This window comes from Mesoplodon bidens, assembly GCF_964165515.1.
Source record: "Mesoplodon bidens genome assembly, chromosome: 3".
NCBI classification, from domain to species: domain Eukaryota; kingdom Metazoa; phylum Chordata; class Mammalia; order Artiodactyla; family Ziphiidae; genus Mesoplodon; species Mesoplodon bidens.
This window is the reverse complement of record NC_138178.1, coordinates 6,673,006-6,700,380: the sequence shown is the minus strand read 5'-3', so window position 1 is coordinate 6,700,380 and position 27,375 is coordinate 6,673,006. Positions and strand designations below refer to the sequence as shown.

General features: G+C 38.9%; 1 protein-coding gene across 2 annotated transcripts in view; it reads right to left on the bottom strand.

The window, feature by feature from the left end:
- ITGA8 (integrin subunit alpha 8) overlaps positions 1 to 27,375 on the bottom strand; it is a 192,596-nt gene that overhangs the window by 44,485 nt on the left and 120,736 nt on the right. The window contains exons 23-26 of one of the 2 annotated variants that reach the window (XM_081229190.1): positions 22,054 to 22,134; positions 12,712 to 12,817; positions 10,012 to 10,170; positions 3,673 to 4,219 (exon numbers count right to left, since the gene is read on the bottom strand). In XM_081229190.1, coding sequence (XP_081085316.1) covers positions 4,112 to 4,219; positions 10,012 to 10,170; positions 12,712 to 12,817; positions 22,054 to 22,134 — 454 coding nt within the window. In that variant the 3' untranslated portion in view covers positions 3,673 to 4,111. Of the gene's footprint in view, positions 1 to 3,672; positions 4,220 to 10,011; positions 10,171 to 12,711; positions 12,818 to 22,053; positions 22,135 to 27,375 lie in introns of those variants that run through there. The other variant, XM_081229189.1, reaches the window with a different exon arrangement.

Here is a 27,375-nt window from a genome sequence, read left to right as displayed (position 1 = left end):
CCCAGGAAGAATCCTAGTATGCCTGTCTCCGTGGAATGAAAAAAGATATTCCTACACTGCAGCTGAAATGACAGTGCTCCTTATGTCCTAAGAACCTAGACAAATCTACTGGATCAACAGAAAGATAGAGTCCAGGCTTCTTGGTATGACACAGCCCTCTATATGCTGACCTCTGCCTGCTGCCCCAGCCTCCCCTTTTCATCAAGAGGCCCGGGCATCCTGCTTCCCAGCGAGCAGAACCACGCTCCGCTCCTGCCCTGCACCAGGCTGATTCCCTGAGGCCTGTCTGACGTTCCAGATGATGGCTCTGCTCTCCATCAGCACCTATCAAGCTGTACAGTCACTGTCTGCCAACTGGTCTGAGTTGCCCCATGAGAAAATGTCAAATGAGAAGCATAGAGTCATATATAACATCCCAATAAATATCAGAAAAAAAAATAAAAAGAGAGAGGAAGGAGACCCAGCCGGGAAAAGTCACAGGGGGGAAATCAGATGTAGGAGACAACCCAGGAAAGTGTGACTCTACAGGAGCCTCAGGAAAAGAAAGTTGCGAAAATAGTGACTAATGGGCTAGATTCTTCGCTGTTCCTCCCATGGACAGGTTAGGGTCTAATCCCCCCCTTAAGCCTGGGCTGGCTTCAGGGACTTGCTTGACCAAAAGAATGTAGCAGAAAAGAAAAATAAGTGAAAAATAAGTGACTAAGAATGTTAAATCCTGCAGAGGAATAAAGAAAGGTTAGGATTAAAAGGATTCACTGAATTTGTCACTTGAAATTATGGACATACGATCCAGCAACTCCACTTCTGGATAGTTACCCGAAGAAAACAAAAACACTAACTGGAAAAGCTATCTGCACTCATGTTCAGTGCAACACTGTTTCCAATAGCCAAACCTGGAAGCAACCTAAGTGTCCAACAACGGATGAATGGACAAAGAAATCGTGCTAAACATATACAACAATATACAATGCAGAATTATTCAGCCATAAAAAAGAAGGAAATTCTGCCATTTGTGGCAACACGGATGGACCTTGAGGGCAATATGCTCAGTGAAATAAGACACAGAAAGACCTTATGATCTTACTTACAAGTGAAATCTAAAAAAACAAAAATAAAAACAAAATCAGGAAACAAACTTATCAGATAATAGATTGGTGGTTGTGAGAGGTGAGGGTCAGTGGTGGGTGAAATGGGTGAAGGGGATCAAAAAGTACAAATCTCAGTTATAAAGGATGGAATGTATAGCATGGTGACTATAAGCAACAATACTGTAGTGTATATATGAAAGCTGCTGAGAGAGTACATCTTCGAAGTTCTCATCCCAAGGGAAAAAAATTTGTAAATATATAAAGTGATGGATGTTAACCAGACATCGTGATCATTTTGCAATAGATACAAATACCGAATCATTATGTTGTACATCTGAATACAATAAAATGTTATATGTCAATTATATCTCAATTTTAAAAAAAGAAAAAAAGAAGAAAAAAAGAAGTTATGGATGCCCTTTCCTGAGCAGGGGATTGGTATAGGTGGAAACTGAACCACAGAAGCTAAAGAATGAATGGGTTTAGAGGAATGGATAATTATTTGAAGAAGTATGAAATTAAATCTCGATCTTATTCTCATATTAACTAATTCCTAACGGCTAAGAGATGAGGTGCAGCTTCATCCTCCAAATAAGAAAGCACTAAAACAAAGCAAAATAAAACATGAATATTCTTAGCAGCTATTTATAACAGAGACAAAAGATAGTAACGTAAAGCTTTAAGGGCATAAAGAGGATGCTGGTTTAAAAGTTATGACATTTATATAAAAGACTACTGGACAGTTTTTTAAAAATGATGTAGAGCTATGTAGTAATTTAGAAAGATATAAGATCTTAGTAAGAGGAAAAGGCAGGTTACAAAATTACACACATAATATGATTTTTTAAAATGGCTGTTTATTTACATTGTGTGTCAGAAATAGGACTATTTAGAATAGCCATCTAATTGTTAGGCAGTGGTGGAGTTTTAATGATATTAAGGAAGTTTTGCTAATTACTTTTTAGGTATGATAATGGAATTATGGATTTCTAAAGAGTGTCCTTAATTATTGACAATATACAATGAAATGTTTATGGGTGAAGTGAAAAAATAATGCATAAATAAATAGAAAATATAACAGTAAATGGGTGGTGACATTACTAGAAATTAAATATTTTCTTCTTTATGTTTTTACATCTTGCCTGATATATTCCTATGATGGGCGTTTAGTACCTCTTAAGATGAAAACCAAAAAAATTATAATAAGAGTAAAAGAGAAATAAGGAGGTAGGGGTAGCAAGCTTGGCTAACGATGGAAGGGAAAAGAAATCCGTTCTTGGAAGAGGACACAGAGGCAAGTTGTTTGCTGATTGTTTGTTTTGAAGATGGAGGAAACTTAAGCAACATCATAGGCTCCAAGGAAGGAGCTAGTAGAGAGGAGGTTGCAGATACAGGAAACGGGGAATAGTCGACGCAGCAAAGTTAAAGTTGGAACTGGGAGAAGAACGTTCCTCTGAAAGTGCTGAGAGGAGCTAAGGATGCGGGAGCGACGATTGGAAGGTGTACGTGTGGGCGGGCGGCGGGCGGCGAGGAGGGCTGTGGGATGGGAAAGGGGTCACTTGAAGACTGTCTCGCTTTAAGGTCACCTGCTAATAGTAGTGACGTTCGAGAGACTGGACAGGAGGTACGGGGAGAGGAGTGAAGGTCTGGAGAAGGCGGTGAGGAGAGCCGGAGGGAGAGACCATCGGATGGCAGAGGGGAGTCTGCAGATGCTGCGGCCCAGTGAGCGCGAGCCGCCCCCTGTCTGCAACGAGCCCGCAGGCTAAGTGGGAGAGAAGCCAAAACCTGGGAGGGTGCAGGGACTCGGAAAGGACAGAGGACAGGGGAGGCGAAGGAAGGGAGCTTGTACAGGAACGTTTTAACCAGCTCCTCGTGGATTCCAGGCTTGGCAGGAAAGAAAGCATGGCCAAAGGCAGCCTTGGGAGTCGGGTGGGTGAACTGACTCAGAGAAAGTTTTCATATCAAGGAAGAAAAGGGCTAGTGGAGAAAGGAAGTGAGGAAAATAGAAAAGCAGGAGATTGATTTAGAGTCTTGGATGCTGAACGGAATATTTCAGAGGTCAGGTAGCTAGAGGTGATATTCAGAGCACTGGGATGATGAGGGGCCTGGGAATGGGCTGCGGGTCAGCCCCACAGCCTTTGCAGTATTCCAGGGCAATGGCAGGAGAGCCGTGAGTTAGCTCAGGGATACTCAACGGTGGAGAATCTGACGGAGGAATCTTTACAGCGTAAGAGCTTAGACAGAAAATTCAGAATTGTGGAAATCTTTAAGATTCCCTTATACGTTTTCCATCATACACTCTGTGTGTGTGTGTGTGTGTGTGTAATTTTTGCTTTGAGATTTGTTATGTCCAATTTCTTCTTTTTTTAATAGGTCACTGGGAGACATGTTAACTTTGTAAGTAACCAAACTATAGAGCAGAGACGCTGGAAAGAACTAGGGAATATTTTTTATTCCCAAGGTATAGGCCAGTAGTAGTAGTAGTAGTAGCTGTAGTAAAATAATAGCCCAAAGAGAAGAAAACTCTTCAACTTCCTGTGTGTTCATATCAGATGCAGCTTGTGTACAGATAAAGTTATGACACAACCTATTGTGGTGGTCCCTGGTGTACCATTTCTCACAAATATTTCTAAGTGGTCTCTCAGTAAAACAAAGGACTTTCTCTGAGCTACAGAATGAACGTATGACACAGCAGGAATTGGTTGATAAAATGTGTTTCTTTCTTTTAGTGACATTGTTTTACAAACAAAGGAATGCCACGCTTAAACACCATCATCAGAAAGTCTTCCAATGGCTCACAACACAGTTTTCTCAAATGGCATTCCAGAAATTATTTCAAAGGACAAAACAAAATACAACCCAAAAAACAAGGTAGAAGTTATCCAAGAAATGTAAACAGTTAGTTAAAGGCTATTTTCCAGATGAATTTTCAGAGCCTGTTTCACAATGGATCATGAACCCATAAGTCAAGTTTTTCCTTAATCTGAAACCCTTAGGGGTGAGGGAGGCTGGCCCCTTAGCGCCTATGTTAGGCGGACTTTCAGTTCAGGGTAATGTTTGCTAAGTGCTATGGAAGCTGGTGGTAAACACTCATGTATCTTCTTTAGAACAAACTTGAAAATTGCTTCTTTCTGCAATAAGGAAACAATTGTTAGCAATATGGCTCTCTCCCCAGCTGCTAGTCAGAATCTGACCCCAACAAGAGTTTTCTATTTTCATAAATCTTCACAAACTCTTACTCTAGTATAGGTTTAAATTTACAGATTAAAGGGATACTGTGTGGCTGGAATGTGCAATGCAGTTGGAAATGCAGCTTTGGAAGAAAAGAGTTGGGTGACATTAGATTAAGGGCTCTGTGAATCCAAACAAACGCAACACATACTATTTTTTCAAATTGTTTGTCATTTGCCTTTGGATTTCAGATACTCCTAGTCCACAAGAGGTGGTGCCCTTCTCTCCTGTGACACTTTGTAATTAAATCGAAACAGAGACAAGTCCAAGGGGTCGGTCCACCATGTCATTTTCTTTCAGACATAAATGTTCAGGACTTGTTGGGAGAGAAAAAAACCACAACTGTTTTTTAACCTTCTGAACAGTTCATGCAAAGCATAACTGAAAGAATCAATTCACTCCTTTGGTGATTTTGAAGCTTAGTTGTTGGACATGTGTTTTTACATTCTGAAATATACATGAGAACTTGAAGACCATCTTAAAGAGAAGATAAGGCAAAGAGAAATAGACCTCAGAAAGTATATTGTCTTTGGTGGCTGAAAATTGGTAATGTGATATGTAACACTACTACAGGTAGTGTTACAAATAACAGGTGAATGAAATTCCTCTATCAGGGAGCAGGAGAGAAAGGAGAGAGAGGAGAGAGGGAGGGGAGAGAGAGAGGGGGAGGGAAGGGTGGGGGAGAGAGGGAGGGGAGAGAGGGAGGGGGAGGGAAGGGTGGGGGAGAGAGGGAGGGGAGAGAGGGAGGGGGAGGGAAGGGCAGGGGAGAGAGAGGGAAAGAGAGACACAGAGAGAGAGAGAGTTGGGCTGGGAGCTGCTGACCTACGAAGTATCAAGTGTCCTGCACTCTGAATTAACAAAAAGCAGTAGCAGATGGAGGCAGTTATGAAGGAAGAAAATTCTCTTAAGGATAAGACAAAACTATGCAAGTTTGCCAAGCCACTGTCTGATTTAAAAAAGCAATTTGCAGGGCTATAATCCCTGATGAACAGTTTCTGTGTTTCTGCTTTCCATGTCTGCACTCTCCGGTTGTAATTTGGACTTCCTGTGGGAATGGTCTTGTTCAAGAGATCAGTTCTCAGTGGTAACTTCCAGCTTTCCACGGCTCCAAAGACAGTTGTTCATACCTTGGCTTTCTCTCTTGCTATCAGTTGTCCTAGTCCAGTTCCCCGTCAGATCATTTTTACCTCAGGATTCTCCTTTCTTGAACTCAGCCCCAGAACATTCTCCTGTGATCTTAACGCAGGTTGGACTTGACCACCATGTTTGTCTTCCTCTCTGGGCGCAGTCTAACAATCCGTAGCTCTGTGTCCCAGCATCTCATACTTGGCTGTTCCTGACAAAATCTTGCCAATTAAAAAAATTCTTCACTCTCTATGCAAATTTGGTTCCTTAATCGTGTTTACTTTTTCAACTTCATCTTATTGAGAGATCGTAGCCTGTTGGAAGGACTCTCCCAACCCTAGGATAGAGTCCACCAAAACAAGAAAATTGGTAGTTTGAAATCATTATTTTACTGCCTTTAGAATAGTTGAGAAATACTTTACCCAATTCTAAAATTTTATTCCAAGAAGGATCTGGAACCAATTAGATTTAATGGATTGGTCGGAGTGCGGCAGACAGTTGAAGGTTTCAAAATACTTCAGATGGTAGGATGTGGGGAAATGGCCACCTCCAAACCCTTTGTCCCTGTCCTAGACCATGGAGTCTGGAAGTAGAAACTTCACGGCCACCTGCTTCTGCCCCCGGGCTTGTGAAGACAGAGAAATGAAGTGGAACAGAAAACCAGAGACCACAGCCTTTTCATTGGAGTTGGGAGTGAAAGCCAGGGTGACAGTGACACTCCCAAGTGCCACCCCTCATGCTTGCTTGAGCTGCACTCCGCAAGGGGCTGTGCACCTCACTCAAGCTTTTCCTGAAGCCCATCATCTCCCTGGGCTTCTTTCTACCCCCATGCTCAGACGTTTGAACAGTGTCAGAAAGCAGGCTGAGTGGGTCCCCGCTCAGGCTAACGTGAGGCAAGCAAGCACTTACAGATAAAAACCTCACGCCCTTCTGAATGTGTCCTCCCTGCCCACAACCCTAATTTAGTTGTCGCTGCTCTGTACTTGGGTAACAAATGAGTGGGGTGTGGGTGAGATCTTGTGCCCACTTTCTCCTAAGGCAGCCACAGGTCTTAGGAGAACACGGACATGGTGGTTGGTGGCTTTCCAACGTGGTCAGTGTCTCCTCTTCAAACTTTGTGGACATTCGGGTAACTGATGGGATAACCAAACGGTACACTTCCTGTTTGAACTGAACCCGGTCAGGCCTACTTGCACTTGGAGGCTGAAGTGAGGAGAGTGCGTTTGGAAGGCATACTTAATTTATAGGTGGGTTGTATTTCAGAAGGTTTTTCAGCTAGATGTTTGGCACTCAAAATGCCTTTCTCTTTAGAAATGATGTTTTAAATGGTGATTTAGTTCTCAGGCCAGCCCGCAAGAAAATCTGCTTTATCCACAGTATGGCTTTGATGCATACAACGAAGTATTTGCAATAAAAAATAAAGCCAGGGCAGTTGCTACATGAGTAATTTTTAAAAATAGGAAAAAAACGGTTGTGTTAAGTACATTACATTAAATGCTGATAGACTTAATTAGAGTGAAGCCTTGTGGAGATTCTGCGGAGGATATCTGGGGAATTTCAAAGGTTTTAGAGTTGCGGGCACTGGTTCCTTAAAGTGGGTGGCCTAGAAAATGTTTCAGAGGAAATCCGATGGTTTCTGATTCATAAGCCAATCTCCTGAGAACTTGTGAGAGTTGGAAAGAGTCAGTGAAGGAGAGAGCTATTTTCTGTGGTAAGTGGGTAAAAGTGAGAATATACATGGGAGGAGAAGTGGACTACAAAATTGTATGTGAACACAAGAGGAAGGGATTTTTTGTGAAAGGAAGTCAGCTGAATGTCTGAAGAGGAAAACATGGTGGAGAACTCTGGAAATCCTCTGGAAGAAATTTCAAAAAGTTGAGGTGGTGGTTCCTTCTCTGATAGGTCCATGGTTGGGACATTTTGGTGGCTGATTGGAGCATCCTCAGAAAAGACTTGTAGATGCAGAGGTTTTAGAGACACTCACCACCTATCCCTCTACTCATAAATAAATTGTAGAACCATATAGTAAGGAATTGTACATTCATCCACCCATAGGTAAGATTTAATACTGTGGTTTGATTCTGCCTGTGCGAATATATGTCTGTGGTTTGATTCTGCCTGTGTGAATATATGTCTGTGGTTTGATCCTGCCTATACAAATATATTTCTGTGGTTTGACCCTGCCTATGCGAATATATTTCCGTGGTTTGACCCTACCTCTGCAAATATATTTCTGTGGTTTGACCCTGCCTATGCGAGTATATTTCTGTGGTTTGATGCTGCCTGTGCGAATATATTTGTCTCCTTTTTCCTTATACCATATCCACCCCCTCTCTGCTCCCCAGTTAAAGAACTAAGTTTCTAAAAAAATTAGATAGTTTAAAATAAAACTATCTATACTCCAATTAAAAAAAAAACCCTGGCAATTAGCTTTGATGCAAGACTCTGGAATCGATATGAGATTTAAAAGTTTACCCGGCCTATTCTTTTGACAACAACAAGATATAATAAATAATTTGCTAATTTCCAATTCATATTTAAGACAAAGAATAGACTGTTTAGCTTTGCATTATCCAGAAAGAAAGAAATTGCCAAGTAAATTAATAGTGACTTCACCAAGAAACTATTTAATAGCTTAAGAGGAAAGTAATTTCCAAGTACTCTCAACTGTTTATAGCCACTCATATAAAAATTGATTATCATGTTTTAAAATCTATTTATTGATAAAAGCTCATTTAGACTCTTTGGGTCATTCTTGTTAAATACAGGTAAAAGTACTTTGAGAACCTGAAAGTAGTAACATTTCAAGTTTTCCATGAATTCAGAATTTCAAGAATTCACGACTTGTTATACTTAGTTATTTTAGCATGCTCTTACTTTCTGTTGTAATCAAATCTTATATTCAGTTTCTACAGATGGAGTTTTATAAAATAAGCATAACTGAGTCACAATTTATAAAGTACTAGCCTCAAAAATAGTCTATACTTTAAGAAATAACTGGCTAGCAGGGAATGCAGGTAATGGGGACATACTCCCACCCAGTTTGCACGAATCTGTCAATGTTTAAGGCTAGTTATCTGTTGGTACCATTCCAGCCATTGTAAACGTTTATTAAATTGCAACAAAGAAAAAAATAACTCACCAACACACTGCACCAAGTTATATAATATATACAAACATATATAAATAGTGTCAGATACACACTAAGCATTACACTCAAAGAGAGTTAGAAACCTGCATAATCATGTGCTCCAAGAATCTCAGGACTGAAATAGGGTCTCAGGTAACTGCAGAACAAGAGATGTGAACGTTTTCATTACTTAGATGTTATCCACTAACATTTAAAGATACTATTTTCTAATAAGCTACTGTCCTTGAAGATGTTAAAATTATCTCAGTGAAGAACAAAGAGAGAGGAGATGGGGTGGGGCGGGGGAAGGATGCCAAGGAGGAAGTATTTTAAATAATTTTGGGGAATACAAGTGGCCTTATTTATTAGTTCCCCATGAAGATTGAGGCTTGTTGCCCCACAAATCCGTGAATACTGGACCTCCTTTTAATCTTCCTCTCTTTGAATAAAAGGCATGTTGGGTTGAAGAAGAAATCCTTTCATAATGTCAGTGCCCCTGTGCCACTGGTTGAGAACAGAGGCGGACCTGCGTTCCGGATGATTGAATTAGTATTTCCCAAAGCCCGCCCTCTGCTCCATTGATAATGGAGACATCATGTCCCTGCCAGTACTAGAGAGTGTTAATGAAGTTCTCTTTTGAGGACAACATCTCATTAACAAGGGATTTTTTTTTCATTCAAGTGTGACATTTTCAAGAGCTTACACTCATTAATTTCTTTCCTTCCCAGAAGGAACCCAAAGCCAGATTTGGGTTTTAATCTGGACAGAATCAGCTCCGTGGATGCTTGAGGTCCTGGGTAGTGCAAGTGTGACTCACAAACCAGCAGATGGTGATCGGGTTGGGGGTCTGCAGAGAGGCAGAATCTCAGACCCCCTCCAGACCCTGTGTCTTACAGAGACCTCCAGGTGATTCGGATGCGCTTAGAGTTTGAGAAGCCCTGACCTAGGCACCTCTATAAGCTGGGGGTTCTCAGGGCATTAAGATGGCCTTTGGCAAATTATCGCATTTCACTACTTGCTATTGGCAACATCTGGAAAAGCCCATTTTGGCAAAAATCCTTTATGTTTTTTGGCAATATACCAAAAAGACTTTATAAACAGCATTTTGTACAAATTCTCCAAAACATGACATGGGGTCTATTTCTGATTTGGGTTTAGTCATGCTGCTAGTCAAACCATATGTAAGAGGTGATATTGAAAGAGGCTAAATGAATGACAGATTACCATGAGCAATAAAACCAGGAGAAACTGAAGTTCTCTAGGAGTGATACTTTAAGTTAGATCTGGTATTTTACCTATAAAAGTAAAAGCAAAGATCTGATCAATTATCACTGAAGTAACAATTACTTTGCTTTTTATTTTTAGTAAGCCACTCTTTGTATTTTCTCCTTACCATGAAAAATAGAGCAAAGCTGCTGGTTAGACAAGGCTCCTTACCTTTATATCCTGTGGGTTGATATCAGGATTTGTTTGACATTGCAGAGGTCCCAGAGTTTGAATATGAAAAATGTAGAGGAGAAATTCGTCCCGGGCAGAGAAGGGCCAGCCCACCTCTAGAAGGGTATCCCTGATGGTGCTTGGTCCAATATTGTGCAGCTACAAGCAAGGAACACATCATGGAATAGTTAGCACAAGGCAGCAAGATGAAATCAAACTCCATAGACTCTGGACCTTTTCTAAAGAAGCATTTATTTTGGCTTTAAGTCAAAGCCAAAATATGGACTTTGACCATGAAAATAGGAAGACAGAGTCTCTATAAGCAAGAAGGGTTCTGAAAGCAAGATGAGCTGATGCTGAGAGAAGACAATTCAATCTGTGAAGCTCTAAGGGTAGAGTTCCTTTGCAAAGACCAGATTCACCATGTCTGATAATTGTGCAGTTTACCTTACATTTATATTAATCTAATCACAGTGCTAGGAATGCCATTTTAATTACATGCTTTCTAAACTTGGTTATTCTTTCTTTACATTGAAATCTGCCCCTTTCCTGACTACTGATTTGTCAGTTGCAACCATATGCGATGCACTTTCTCTCACCCTCTGGAAAAATGGCTATCCATCAAATTCCAGAGATGGTCCAGGCTCACCACAGTTCACTTCAAGTGTGCATTTCAAAACTGAGCTCCTGTTTTAATCAACGAATCTCAAGGAAAGAAAGGCCACAGTGCATAAGGAGATGAACATTTCGAACACAAGAATCCTATTCTTGCAGGACACAAAACAGCTTGCAGGACACAAAACATTAAGTGGATTTAAATTTACTGTGGTTTTCAAAAATTCACTTCAAAGTTAGCTGGGACTTTTTGTCCTTTTTTTTTCACAGTTCTGACAACTGTAATGATCCATAAAACAATTTATAATTGGTTTTGCTTATTAGGTGGCTTGTGTAATTCATATTATCAAAGTAACATGGCATCCTTTGATAAAAGTATATTTTGAGACAAGAGATTAGCCTGTAAGAAATGTTCAATGATTACTTTTGGCACTACTGGTTATTACCCTAAAATGTTATGATCCATTTTGCTCAGATTAGAAACAGGGCTGCCCTGAGAATGATTGAGATTGAATGTTTTCAGACTTTAAAATTTCACCATTCTTAAGGAGAAACTAGTGCACACAGGTTTAATAAATTATTTGACAATAATTTTTCTTCCAGCTAGGTTCTTAATCTGAATGGCCTTGGGGACTGTGTTATCCTTTTGTTATCAAGAGAGCTTAAGCCAAAGCTTTGATCCAGCTTTGGACAGGGCTTCTGATTCTGGACCACAGGTTGGGCAGATGGCAGGCTTTCATGTTGACAGTGCACAGGAGCTGATGCTTCTTCCCCATATATGTAAACAGCTCATCAGTTTTGAAATGGCTTTATTGTTATCCTTAGAGAATGCTATTCATGTCCCTTGTAGCTTGAGATGAAAGTCACAGAATTATTGGGTCAGCGGCATGCATGATGCAAGAAAGGGATAGGGAGTGTTAACCAAGAAGGAACCTCAAACAGAAAATGGCTTGGAACATAATTTTCACCAGATTCCCATTCCTGGCCCCTTGAAGATGAACAGGAAAAACTGTTCTCTGCTGATAGCATTTACTGTATGTATGTATGTATGTATGTATGTATGTATGTATGTATGTATGTATTATTTATTATTTATTTATTATTTATTATTGATTGATTGATTGATTGATTGATTGATTGATTTTGCGGTACACGGGCCTTTCACTGCTGTGGCCTCTCCCATTGCGGAGCAAGGCTCCGGACACGCAGGCTCAGCGGCCGTGGCTCACGGGCCCAACCGCTCCGCGGCATGTGGGATCTTCCCGGACCGGGGCATGAACCCGTGTCCCCTGCATCGGCAGGCGGACTCCCAACCACTGCGCCACCAGGGAAGCCCAGCATTTACTTTATTTAAAAAAAAAAAAAAAAAGAACAACTATTAAACTAACCCTTTACTATATCTTGGTTTCTAACTATGAAAAAATTTTAATGTTTCATATAATGTGTTCACAAAGCTCTTCCCTATAAACAATTTAACACTTGAAGTGGGATCAGATGATCAAGGCTTTATCAGGAGCTCCTGGTTTGCTTCTGAAAAATCAATGGACTATTTTAAATCTCAGAATAAGATACATGTCTGATTGGGGTTAGTCGAATGAACAGTAAAATTATTCTTACCTATCTACCATCCACCCACATTATATACGCATTTTGGGGGGTACAATTGTGAATAATCCATACAGTTTTCTCTGTCTGGTAACTTCTGGTTGGTGACCCTTTAGTTTAAGAGGTGGGTGGGTTTTAAAAATAGCTGAAAATGTAGGAAGAAGTGAAAGTCTAGGGAGCTAGTCATTTTTAGACGTAGGCTGCCCAAACATTAAAAGAGAGGAAATAAAGAGCATTTAAAAGTGAACAGGAACAAGATAAAATGTTTCTCACTGTATAATGGCTCTCGCCACTAAAAAGCAAGTGACCGTAGAGTGGTTACTTAACAGGACACTCCCAGCACCCACTGCAACATGAGAGCAAACGAGGACAAATCTAGGCAGGCTATAAACAGCTCCGACCTCAGATTGGGGTCTTTTATTATTACTAAAGAGCATAAGAACAAACCCTGAACACAGTTTCAACAGAGACAACGGCTACCTCATAAATATGTTCCACCAGTGGTCCAACTCCCTCCTCCTTGCGGGGCTCCTCTTCCGGTTCCCAGTTACGAATGGGCAGAACGATCTGCGGAGGGTGGGATACCCTGAAACGTGGAATGTGACGTCAGTGGCTGGTGTTGGCACGTGTAAAGAACGCTTCACTTGTGTGGAGTACGTTAACAGCGGCGGCAAAGAGTGACTGTCATTTTATTTGAATAGATATTTCCCGCAAGGAAAAAAGTAGTGAAAGTTTTGTTCAGCAAAATCACTAATAGGTAAGGGTCTGAAACATCTCTTAATTAACTGGTCTCTAGCTCAGAGATTGACTCTTTTATAGCATCTCCTCTCTTGGGCACTAGGGGGCAGAGCAGAGCGCATGCCTGAGCTGAGATGGATAATTTTACATATACATAAATACATAAATACGTAAATACATACATCTATCTATAGATCCTGTGTAAGTGTGTGTGTGCGCGTCCGCGTGCACACGTGTGTGTGTACAGGATCTGTAATCCATGCTTTATGCCATATCAAGAAATGGGACATTTTTGTGGATAAAAATCTAGAATTCTATGTGGTGTGTGAAATGTCCAGTTGTAACGAAATACCGTTTCTAGTTAAGTACTTCAGAGTGGAAAAGTGGCCACTTGTATATTTCTCCTTCTTAGATTTCTCTGGCTTTCCATGAACTCAGGCATACCTCTCACAAGGCCAGGCCCAGAGCCAAACTAAAGCCTGATCAAGGTCTAGAGTTATTTTATAGGTAACTGAAGACGTGAGACACAGTGAGGGAATGTGAGAGTTACGTGGTAGAATCATGTAAGTAGGATAGTAACTTGTTACATAGACATTGTTGCCTGCTACTTATACCTAGAAAGGGAGCACGTGGCATTATTCCATATTAAACATTGATTGCAAACTAACTTGTTACTGTTATATAATCTTAAAAAGGATAATTCCCCCAAAACAATGCTTTCTAGCAGTTTTTAGGTAAAAGGTATCTTTAAAAGAATTCTCAGGCCTTCAGCTAACTTCAACAGAAAACATCTCTTGGCAATCCGAAGTCTTAAATGCCCCATTCAGAGTACCCAGTAAGTAACACAGCCTTTAGCAACTTCAAATGTTATCTTTTGGGTAATGTCTTTCTAAAGCAGAAAGCAAAATGTATTGGGTTAAATTCTGACCCTAGGGCAAATAATTTAATTTCTGTGTGTCTCTATTTCCTCATCTGGAAAATTTTGGGTTGTACACCGCAAATGATTGGAAAACATGTCAAATGCTTTTGGTCAAAGTTAATTTGGCTTCGTTGTCTCCTAGGGGTGGGTGGGAGACGTCCATTTTTTTAAACTGACAACCCACAGAAATGTTTCTAAATTGTAAAGCCCTTTGCCTTCATCCTTCATATACCACTAGTCAGAGCACAGCCTTCTGGACTGATGCTTTACCGTTTTCTACTTGTAGATCAGTTGTCATGCCACGCTCCCCTTTCTGACTTGATTTGATTAAACCAAGTTTGGATCACTCACAGGGGACGTGGTGAGGAGAAGAGAAGATGGCAGGGTGATTTCATCAGAAGGATGCCCAGAGAGCTCGGGCTTCCATTCCCAAAGGATCTTGACAACCTCACCACCCAAAGCTTTACTTTGCTCTCAGTTTAGCCACAGAGAGTTGGTTCCATGCTCTACATCTGTTGTGAGGCTCTAGGGAAACTTTATTTATTTTGGTATAGAGAAGAAGAAAAATACAGAATAGAAGCTGAGCCCATTTTCTCTGAAAATGCTTATTCCTATGGTCATCAATCCTGTAGCACTGGTCATAAATTTCCTAGGACCAGAGAGTCATACATTTAGACCTTGGTAGGTACTATGGAGACAGTGTGCTCAAACCTCCTCATTTTATACATGAAAATAAAACCGATGACCAAAAGTGTAGGGGGTTGGTTGCACGGGAAGACGAGGGCTCAGGTTTACTAAGCACTATTCGCTCTATTTCCAATTTACAGTGCTCTATAGAGGCCTTTAGGTTGCAGTGGTTCTAGTAAAGCCAACTTAAAGAAACTTCCTGGCCCATTTGCGTAGCAAAATCAAGTAGAAATCTATAAAGAAATACACAGTCTATCACAGGGCATGGGAAAAATTCAGAAAGTATGGCTCACAAAAATCAGTTATATATCCTCTAAGACCTTTTCAAATCTGGGGAAACCACAGACAAAGAATGGCTCCCTAAAGATTCCCAACTATATAAGTGAAACATTGTTTATTGTTTTCAAAGTTATTAAGAAAGAAGATAGCAAGTGAGGAAGAAAAAACGAGAATGTGAACAACTAATTAGCCTAAGAGGTACAGCCAGTGTAGTAACCTAACAACCTGTACTAAATGGTCTTCACATTCTGAGACAGAGCGTTATTCCACGGAGACCCTCGAGTAATAAGACTGGGGTACTCAGTGGTAACACTGGACGTGAGGAGGGGATTTAAGGGGAAGCAAGGAATTCGGATTTTTACAAGTTAAAGTCTGTATGTTATCAGGGAGTTCAAATCTAATGATTTGGTTGTGTGGTGTGAGCCCTATTTTCATAATCCCATTTCCAATCCCTCTTAGTCCCAAATAGCAAAGACTATCATTTATTGTATGGAACAATAATGTATAGGTTGGCTATACCTGCTATAGACAGTATCTATGTAAATCATGGTTATCCATGATTGCAGTCTCTCTTAACACAAACCCACTCAGTCCTGATTATTTTGCCAAGGATACAATTTTATTTTTATTTTGTTAAGAATTTTTTTTTATTGAAGTATAGTTCATCTACAATGTTGTGTTAGTTTCTGGTGCACAGCAAAGTGACTCAGTTACACATATATGTGTGTGTGTGTATATATATATATATTTTTTCTTACTCTTCCATTATAGTTTATATCGAATATAGTTCTGTGTGCTATACAGTAGGACCTTGTTGTTTATCAAGGACACAATTTTATTACTGTTTGTGAGCTCGGTACTATGTGTGCTGCCTCTTATAGCCAAATTTACTTCTCTGCAGGTGTATGCTAAATTAATCCTTTGTACCAACAAATGACGTGTAAATCTGCTTAAAGACAGTGTTGACATTATCTGGCTTTGAAACAAATGGGACAATTCGCAATACTTTTCTTTTCCCCATTCGAAGAAATAAATCCATTTGAGTTTATTTTTAAAATTATAAAAACAACAGTAAATTTTAGAAAAGGATTATTAGATAGAAATATGTTGGAATAAACACCATTGGCCAAGAAGAAAATTAGATTTTCCTGAAGACTGAACATGGAAGAGTTTCAACACACTAGCTGTTTTCTCCTTGAAGAATTAAACATTGGAACAAATATTTTTGCTGAGTACTTGGAGGAAAGAGCTTTGCTTTGCAAAATGGTTTAAAAAAACCCTTTATCTTAGAGAATAAACTGTGGAAAATTGTTGGATATTAATCTAGCAATGAAAATAACTGCACCTACATGAGAAACCCAATTTTAATTACCTGTTTTGATCATTGGTAAAACAAATAGAAAGTTTCCTTCTTTTTTTACTTAGAAACAGTGGTGTCATTAGTGATGGCAGAAATATAATTAAAATATTAATCTTTTAAAATGGATATGTGAGAATAAATACAGTTAAATTAAGCACTTAGATGACTTGGACTAAAATTTATTTTGGAATTAAGAAACAGTTTCAATTTATTTTTGGTAAGCTAAACAAAGATAAGCTAAGCTTAAAGAAAAAGACAAAATTTCATATACACTAGTTGTAAATTTTCAAAAGATATCAAAATAAGATAGTAAAAATAAGATAGTAAATTTTAAAAATATATCAAAATAAGATGGTAAAAATATAATGCTTGTATTTTATTCTCTGACTTTTTTATATAGTGTTTTTCTCATCAAGAGGGACAGCAGAATTAAATTAGAAATGCACAAAAGTGAAACATCTAAATTAGCTCCAAATATCTCTAAATCAAACAAGTCACTTCCTATGAGTCAGCTCATGAGTTAAAGAAGAAATTACAAAGCAAACTGGGAAACATTTTGAGCTGAGTTGTTATAATGAAAACCCAACATTATGCTGCTAAAATAATATTACAGGGAAATTTATAGCATGAAATGCTTATGTAAGAAAAGAAGAAAGTCTCTAATTCTACATAGAGGAACTAGAATAAGAAGAGAAAATCGAACCCAAAATGAACAGAAAGAAAAAAATAATAATGACAAAAGTAGAAACCAATGGAATAGAAAACAAAAACAAAAGTAAAACAAACAAACAAATAAAAAGGAAAAAAAAGAAAGAAAAATCCATGAAACAAAAACTGGTTCTTTGAAAAGGTCACTGGACACTAGCCAGATTGACTAAGGAAAATTAAAGGGAATAGAAGTTACAAGTTGCCAATATCAGGAATGATGAGGGGAAACCACTAGAGGTCCTACAGATGTTAAAAGGAAAATGAGAGAAAATTATGCCAAAACATGTAACAACTTAGATGATTCTTGAAAGATGATTCCTTGAAAGACAGACTACCAAACCCCATTCAAGTAGAAATATGAATAGCCTTATATCTAAGAATGCAATGGAATTGTTAAAAACCTTCCTACAAAAACAAAAAGGACCCCCCCCAAAAAAAAAACCCCAAAACTCCAGGCTCAGATGACTTCACTGGTGAATTTTACCATATATTTAAGTTAGAAATAATACCAATTCTACACAGACTCTTCCAGAAAATAGACAAGATGGGTGAATACTTCCATCTCATTTTAAGGAGCTAGCATCCTCCTGACACCAAAATCAGAACAAAATTGTAAGAAAAGAAAACTACAGATCAATATTTCCCATCATGTATGCAAAAGTCACTAACAAAATTTTAGGAAGTTGAATCCTACAATATATAAAAAGGCTAATCATCATGACTAAGTGTGCTGCTTGCCCAGAATGCAATTTTGGTTTAAAATTAAGAAACAAAAAGTAACCGAGTCGCCACTTCAGTGGGCAAAAAGGGGAAATCATTTAATCCTCTTCATAGACACAGAAAACACGTTTGACAAAACTGAATACACATTCGTGTCAGAAATTGTTAAGAAAACTAGGGAAAAGGGAACATTCTCAACTTAATAAAGGCATCTATAAAAACCCTGCAGCTAACATTAGACTTAATGGTAAAAGACTGAATGTTTTCTCCTTAAGATCAAGCTAGGGTCTATCAACAAGGCAAGGCTTTACCTTTTACTTTTACCACTTCTATTCAGTCTTGCACTGGCAGTCATAGTCTATGCAGTAAGAAAAGAAAAAGAAAAAGAAATAAAAGGCAAAACTAGGTAGTAAACAGTTTAACCTCGCCTTCAAAGAGGCTTGGCCTTTGCCCTCAGCTTCTGAGAGGTAACCTCTATGCTCTCAAAATTTTATGCTTGAGAGGAAGGAGTATCTTTGGTTTTTTGGGGTGGGAGTGGCTCACACCAGGAAGACCAACAGAGTGATTCAGGATGGGGTGTTTGGTCACATCATCTCAGTCATCCTGGAGACTGAGATCAATTAAGTGGTCAGTCAATCAATCATACCTATGGTATGGAAGGCACCCTCCTCCCCCGCCAAAAAGAACCCCCCAAAAACCCACAACTGAACACTGACGCTTAAGTGAGCTTCCCTGGTAGCAGCATACTGTTACACATCAGTACTAGGAAAGTAATCCATCCTGCCTCTGCAGAAGAGAATAATGGGAGCCCTGTGTCTGGTACTTCCCCAGACTCCGATTTATGCACTTTTGCCCCTGGCTGATTGTAATCTGTATCTTCTCCCTGTGATAAATTGTACCCATGAGGATAATAACTTTCAGAGTTTGGTGTGTCCTTCTAAGTGAATTATTGAACCTGTGGGTGGATGGGAACCACCCAAATCTGTAGTTTGTGTCAGAAGTGAAGGTGATCTCTTGCAGGGACTGTTCCCTGTAACTTTGTAGCTGGTTAAACTTTTGAGCATACAGATTAGAAAGAAAGAAGTAAAGCTGTCTTTATTCACAGATAACATGATAATTTTTTAGAAAATCATCACACAAAATGCTACTAAATTGGTAAGGGGGTTTACCAAGATCTCAGAATACAGACTGCATTTCAAGACTTGTTGTGTATGTATACATGTAACTCCATGAAACAATAGGAGGTACAGAAATAGACTCTCACAGATGAACAACTGATATTTCAACAAAGGTGCCAAGTAATTCAATGGGGAAACAACAGTCTTTTGAACAAATGGCACAGAAACAAGTGGATATTCACATGCAAAAATGAACCTTGGCCCTTACCTCACACCAGATACAAAAATTACCTTAAAACTAATCATAGACCAAAATGTAAAACTATGAAACTTGTAGAAGAAAATATAGGAGAAAATATTGTAACTCCGGATAAAGCAAAGATTTAGACAGGACACAAAGACCACAAACTACAAAATATTGGATTTCATCAAAATTTAAAATATTTGCTCTTTGAACACCACTATTAAGAAAATAACAAGCCAAACCATAACCTGGGAGAGAATATTTTCAGGACACTTATCTGATAAATTATTTTGTATCCAGAATGTGTAAGGAACTTTTACAACTTGATAATAGGACAGACAGCTCAGCAATAAATGGATAAAAATTTTAAGAGACACTTTACCAAAAAAGGGATACGGATGGCAAATAAGCAGTGAAAAGATGCTCAATATCACTAGTCATGAGAAAATGCTAATTAAAACCTCAGTGAGATACTTCTCACTGACACACTTACCAAAATGGCTAAAAACAAATAAACAAATCTCAAGCACATTCTGGCAAACACACTGCTCAGCTGGAACTCCCATGCTTTGCCGGTGGGAATGCAAAATGGAAATGGTACAGCCCCTTTGAAAAACAGCTCAGCAGTTTCTTATAAAGCTAAACATACACTTGCCATATGACTCAGTAACTCCACTTGTGAAAACAAATGTCCCAACAGAGACCTGTGTGTGAATTCCTATAGCAGACTTATTATTAATAGCCCCAAACGGGAAATAACCCAGTGTTCACCAACTTGTGAATGGATGAATTATGCATGGGACATCCATACAGTGGAATACCTCTCAGCAATTAAAACAACAACAACAACAAAAAAAAAACCCAAAATACTGATACATGTAAGAACATGGATTTTTTTCAAATGCATTATGCTAAGTGAAAGAAGCCAGATTCAAAAGGTTACATTCTATATGAGTATATTTATATGATTTTCTGGAAACAGAGCGACAGAAAATAGATCAAGGTTGCCAGAGCGTGGGAGTGAGGGTAGGATTGACTACAAGGCACAAGAAGAAACTATTTGGGGTTTTGGAACTGTTTTGTAGTGAATGTTCTTGTGGTGTCATAACTCTTCAAACTGGACACCTAAAAAACAGTCAGTTTTACTTTGTATAATTTATACCTCAATAAACTTGACTTAAAATCAAAACCCAAACCCTGTGAAAAGATATTTGCAATATGCGTGACTGATAAAGGATTAGTGTCTCAACTCTAGAATATGAAAGAATTCTTATGAACTAATAAGAAAAATTCAAGTCACTTAGTAGAAATAGGTGCAAAAGAACGAACAGAAATTTCCCCAAATAGGATGAATAAAAAATTAACAAACACATAAAACTGCTTAATCTCATTTAGGAATCAAGGAACAGCCAATTAAACCTTCAGTTGGATATTATTTCCTATCCATCAGATTGGCTCAAAATGAAAAACTAGACCATTTTGAAAGTTAGTTAATAATGTGGAGCAATGGAAACTTTCATCCACTTCTTGTGGGGCGGTAATTTGGTAGAACTATTTTGGAAAACAGTTTGGTATTATTTAGTAAAGTTAAATAGTGTATACTTCCTGACCCTGAAATTCCACCTCTAAGCACATAACCCTTCTGACATTCTGCCACGTGTGTAGCAGGAGGTAGTATAAGAAAGCTTGTAAAGAAGAAAAAATACAACCCCCAGTATTCATCAAAAGTAGAATAGATACATAAGTTACTTTATAGCTTTACAGTGTTATGTTCTTCCACAATTCAAATGAATGAACTACAGGCACAGGCATTAAAGTGAATGAATGTCAAAAACATTCATCTTCATGAAAAAAAAACCACAGAAGTACACACAAAATTTGTGTAGACAAGGTTCAAAAGCCTCTCTCTCATAGGCTGTAGAGCATGATCATTTATAAACATGTAGCTGGAGACAAGTTGCCTGTATTTACATTCTAGCTCCCCAGTTCCTAGCTGTGTAGCCTTCAACTCCTTGCACCACAATTTTCTCACTTGTACAGCGAGGGTGCAAGCACTTATTAAGAGATGCTAACATGCTGGTGTAGCACATGAAGAGATCATAAATGTTAGGCATTATTATTATTCCCTAGCCCACTAGGTGGAAACTCAGTGGTGCCAGGATGGCATACGGGGGGGCACCCACCCCACTGCCATTGAGCACACGGGGCAGCAGTTAAGACAATGCACAATGACAATAGCTCTGAGTGCAGAAATCTACAGCTGGCATCATGGAGGAGTGTGAACCACCAGGACTCAGGACCTACAGAAAAGGAAAGGGAACTGGGATTTCTGGAGCCCCAGGGACAATTCAGCCTAAAATACCAGTTGACATTTGTAGCCAGGTCCTTAACTGTTCTGATGAAACAAGAATTAGAATAAAATCAATGAAGTCCACACTTGGTGCAAGATAAGAACTGCATGCAGTCCATTTCCAATTTCTTTTTTCCCTCCTGGCACAGATTTCCCAGATGGTATTTATTCCAAGCCTTTTACTTGACCACATTCTTCCTGTCTCTCAATTGATTGCTTATTGGCAACTTCTTCAAAGAATAGGACAGAAGGGAAAAGACACAAAGTGTAGAGCCCATCAGACCTCACATCTAAGACTTAGCCCCTTCTTAAACTCAAGATGTGGTACGGTGAGGCGGAATTTTCATTACATGAAAATAATTTTGGGGGGAAGTGGGACTTTGGGGCAATCACATGGTTGCCTATTTTATCTGGCTTCTTATCACTAGTTTTTTATAGTTTGATTACTGAACTGTCAGTTTGGAGAATAAAGTGATCTCCTGTTTTGATAGCCTTAGCATTATCATACAGGGTCGACTCTACTTACCAGTGGAAAGCTAATGATAGGTTGAAAAGAATGAAACTTTATAACCAAAGGGAACTGTGATCTCTAATACATTAGGAAAATTCCATATAGTTTTTACTAGTATTTTATCATAACTCCTATACAGAAAGCTATTATTAAAGTATAATTACTCTAATGCCTTGTTTATTACTTACCCTCTTATTTCTACTTGAGCTACAGCAGTGATGTTGATTTGCAGGCTCACAAAATTGCTGTCTGGGTTGTCCTTGTTGGAACTAAAACACAGTTGACATATGATTTAAATTTATTTTCTCAGACGTGTTACTACCATAGACGATCATAAAAAACCTTCTATATATCAGAGGAGCAACATGCATTACCAATATGATCATTTAGAAAACAAAAGTGTATCCATTCTACAAAATTGTAACCATTTGTAAATGGAAATGCTAAGATCCTCTGTGAGCAAAAGAAATGTAATAACTTTCCATGAGGAGACACCTTATCTGAAAACATAATATATTTCTAGAGAAGCCAACATGTCTTTGTTGCAGTGACTAAGCCCAAAAGGCAGTAAGCTGAGTTCTTGTCCAGCTTCTACAAGGAACACATTCCTTAACTTCTCTGTGCATCAAGTTCATTGCCCATCTCATGGGAAGGACAGCACAGTCAACTCCTGACTTTCCATACTAATAAAAGGAGAACTGGCATGAATAGTCCAGGAGCAGCACATAATGGGAAAAGTGTTTGTGTTTGGCTCTGGAATGCATCATCCCATACATTGTTCTGGCAGCAAACTTATCTTCCTTATGGTTTATTTCTTAAGTAATATTAAAATAAGTGTACTTACTGCATGGTCACTGGCTGACTAGGATGAGGCGTGAGGAGTGAGGAGTGAATTAGAAGCATGGCCAGTGGAGAGAAGAAGTAAGACCCCAGGAAGAGATTGACACAGGAGATTACATATATGTTCATCAGGCACCTCAAGAATCTCAAGATAGAAGGTGCATGTTTAATAATATTTCTTTGAACAGTGGCAAAATTATTTTTAAGTTTGCTGTTTCTTTCTCTCAAATATAATTAGATATAAAAATTTAACTTTAAAAATGCATGTATTAAGCAACCAGTGCTGTAAGGAAAATAAAATAAAATAAAATATCCAAGAGGCTGGACCAGTAGCTGGGCTTTGGATGCAGCTGCCATTTGCACTCATTGTCTTACTGGGCTGTCATCGAAATCACCCTAATATTCCAAAGGATAATGCAGCTTTTAGCAAACTGGGATATGACACCACCACTAACAGGTCATGTTTATATTCAGGTCTCATTAAGAAGAGAAAGCCTCCTCTTTGTTCATCATCAAATCTCATGCAGAGGCAATGGACAAGCTCTCACACTGATGATGGTAATGGGGCATGTCCTGACTACCTTTTGAAGCTTTCCAAATGTGGGAGCTGGAAAAGATATGATAAAGGTCTGCTTTCAAAGCAGGAGACAGAATTGTTCCCACAATGCTTTTGAAAAGTGCTGTTCGGTTGTATATACTGATAAGGCAACTTAAATGGCAAACACACATAAAAGACATAAACAGGCAAATGTCAGGCTCATTTCCTGCAAAGGGGTATCACTGCTAAGCTTGTGATGAGCCTAGAGGGACTTGTTCACCAAAGTTTGAACCCCAGTTTCCAGGCCACTTTTATTATTATCACATCTGGGGAGGATCAGTCAACTAAAAAGTTTTGTTGTTGTTTTTTTTTTAAAGCAGGATTCTGACTTACTAACTACTAAGAAGTCATTAAGTAATTAATTCCACTTGTTACAGACTTCATGGTTCCCAGTGCATTACAGGGAACTCTTTAGTTTGGAAGCTTAAGTCTAATTGTTCCACATTTTTACCCAGACCTTGTTCTAGTTTCTAGGTCACTACTGTTTTGCAACAGTGGAAATTAGAATTATAGAAAAAAAGTTTTATTTAAGTTATCCTATAATTCTATTGCATTTTGCTTCCAAGTGGTTTAAATAATACAATTTTCATGACAACATCCTGAAAATATAAACAGATGTCAAGCGTCGAAATTGTCTTGGGAGAGGAGTCTAATATGAGGCTTATAGAGGCTGTTCTGAAAAGTCACAAAAGCAGTGGCAGAATCCAAGGGTGGACCTGGATGGCCAACTAAAATCACCCTCTGTCATACCGGCTTGCCGGGGCACTTGGTACGGCAACCAGTGGTGTCAGCAAAATCTCCGGGTAAGAAAGACACCAGGCTGCATATATAACTTAGATGCATCTTTCACCTCTTTCCTGGAAGGAAACCTCCCTCACTAATACCACTGCTCCATTCAAACAAACAATTCATCACTGCCCTGGATGCTGAGCTATTTATACTGTCGGTGCTAGTTCTTCTCAAGAAATGATGAACTTCCTCTCCATGACTATAGCTTATGTCGCGTACCAAGGATAAACATGTTATTCACTTATTACTCCGATGCTATTTTCTTTCTCCTTATTGTTTCCTATTTTCTATTTTCTAACATTCCCTCTATGCTTTCTGCGGTCTCTGGAATGTCAGCAAAACAATACAATGTTCATTTCACCATTACTGAGGAAGCAGCTTCAAGGATGATCATAAAGATCCGTTTGTACATGGGAATCGCAAACTGAGACCGGCTCCAAGCAGGGAGGAAGATGTTTACATGTCACATAGAGCCGGGGCATGGAGAGACCAGTTAATTTTCTCTTTTGGGTTCTATTTGTGGAAAAGGATATTAAATGTGGGTACCAGTGGTCAATGTGCTCAAAAGCTTGAGTTCAGACTTGAGCGCATTTAGTTTAATTTATTGTTGGTTTAAGCACATTTAAACTGAACACAAACCATCCATTAAACACTTATGTACATCTTTGGAGCCCACCAGCAAAGCATGCAGATAAATGCTCACCACTGTATTTGAATATTAAAAGTATTCTCAAATACTTTTATCTCTAGAACTTATGTTTTGGGAATTTGATGTTTAGTATGTTGCTGTTGCCTCTCCAGTTCTTTCTACATTTCTGCATTTTTGTACTTTTCAGGATAATGTTAAAATAGTCATGAGTTTCTATAGTGTCTGAGGATGGAATATAATCATGGACCATTTTAGATGAAGAGGGATGTTTAAAATGCGACCATTTCTATTTTCCATCAAATTCAGCACTTCCTCTCTAAATTCATTATTTGAATGATGATCTACAGGATGGTTTTGGGCAAGGCATTTACAACATTATTTAGTGTCCTTTGCTCCTTGATTCAGCTACTAGTTACATCCATTCTGTTATTCAAAACTGCAATTAAGGGTAAGAAGCAAACATCAGGAATTTGCTTTGTATCTTTGTACCAGACTTTCTATCTAAAGGCTGCAACTTTTATGAGATAGGTATCTCTTTCTGAAGTGATGCAAAGCTTCATGCTACTGCAGGATCAATGTTACAGACAGTGATGGTGAAAAACAGAAACTTCAGGTTACTGAAGTATCTGGAGAGATGGTGGTCCTTCCCTATGGAGTGCTTTTTCTTTTCTCTTTTTTTCTCTGAAAACTTAGAAATATAAACAGGAGATTTTCCAAATGAAAATATTTAGGACTACCTGAACTTTTTGGAAAATGTACATTTATATAGATACAAAGAAATGATTTAATAAGCTTTTGGTAAAATGAAGGGATATGATAGATGAATTCATTCCATCTGTATCCCATCACTAATTTGGGTAAAATTTTTAAAATCTCTAAGATTCAGCAGAAAATATTTAAGTTAAATTCGAAAAAGGACTGACTAAGGTCAGACAAGAACACCTAAGTTAGAAAGCCTTCCTTCCTAGAAATCTATCACAAAGTTGAGGGGATATGGTTTGTGACACAGGTTGCAGATTTTAAAAATCTACTACATTCTTATAGAGATTATATATATATTTTTTTAAGATTTTAAAAGATTTTATTTATTTGTTTATTTTTGGCTGTGATGGGTCTTCGTTGCTGCCCGCGCGGGCTTTCTCTAGTTGCGGCGAGCAGGGGCTACTCTTTGTTGAGGTGCGCGGGCTTCTTCTCATTGCAGTGGCTTCTCTTGTTGCAGAGCACGGGCTCTAGGCACGCAGGCTTCAGTAGTTGTGGCTCATGGGCTCTAGAGCACAGGCTCAGGAGTTGTGGTGCACGGGCGCAGTTGCTCTGCGGCACGTGGGATCTTCATGGACCAGGGATGGCACCTGTGTCCCCTGCATTGGCAGGTGGATTCTTATCCACTGTGCCACCAAGGAAGTCCGGGATTATATATTTTTTTTAAAAAAAATCGTAAACCTCTAATGAAGTAGCTATTAGAAAGTAATCCATTGTGTAAAGTAATTACTCTAAAAGTCATCACACTCTAATGACTTCACTTCTTGCAGGACAGAAGGTAAGTTTAGAGATTGGTCATCTTGCACACCAGTATTTGAGAACCAAATTGTAGGTACTGACTTCAGAGTCATTGTTATATTAGAACGAGGGTTGAACACACTGAGCATGTGCTGTCTATATCAGTGTTTTTCAGACTTTTAAAATTGCAGACCACAAATATATATGTGTGCGTGTATATGTATACACGCACACATATATATTTATATATATCCTACAGGATGTCTTATGACACACATTTACATGTATGTGAAAGGAATTTTTCATGAACTCTGATATAGTCCATTCAATATCCTTTTCTTTTCATCCAGGTCTAGAGCCATTACATTGATTCCCTTACTGGCTAAAGGGTTTAAGTGTACACTTGGGAATCCCTGGCCCTCATGACACATTGCTCTCTGTAGGTCTTTTAACTCATGAAATATTATTTTCAGCCATGAAGGAGCAAACAGAATAGACAGAGACAAGGTAAAGTCACACTTGAATCCTGGGGCAGAGTCAGCCTTAGAAAAAAGGGGCAGCTCCCTTCAGGGTTTGGCTTAGAGTTGCCAGAGAAGGCCCTGCCTTCTGAATATATGATCTTACCTGCGTCCTGCCTTGCTGCTCACAGTTAAACCATCAGAGACTCATTCATCCTTGAAAAGTTAGATTTCAAGGTCACAAGCTCAAAATCTATGCTTTTTTTTTTGTAGAAATTTTGTTCTCAGGGATCAGCTGACCCCCAGCAGAGAGAATGGCAGGATGTGGTAGGGGTACTGGTGCGGGGTGGGAAAAGCCATGTGCATCAGAAAGAGGAAAGATGGAGGAGCGGGTGGGGTTGGGTGGGAGCGTGCTCAGGACAAAATTTTACTCTCACACCTTGGCCTGGCCTGCAGAATGCAGAATGGATCTCTTCTTCAAAAGCCAGAAAAAAAAAAAAAAAGAAAAGAAAAAGAAAACTGAAATAACGAATAACTGAGAAACAAAGGAAAAATAGTCTGTGAACATCTGGGTTCTAATTTCAGAAGAATGTTTAAGGTGAAGGAGCTTGATGAGGGCATTCATTTCACCATGGATTCTCTTTACTACTGAATGCTGATGATATTTCAGGCATGTAAA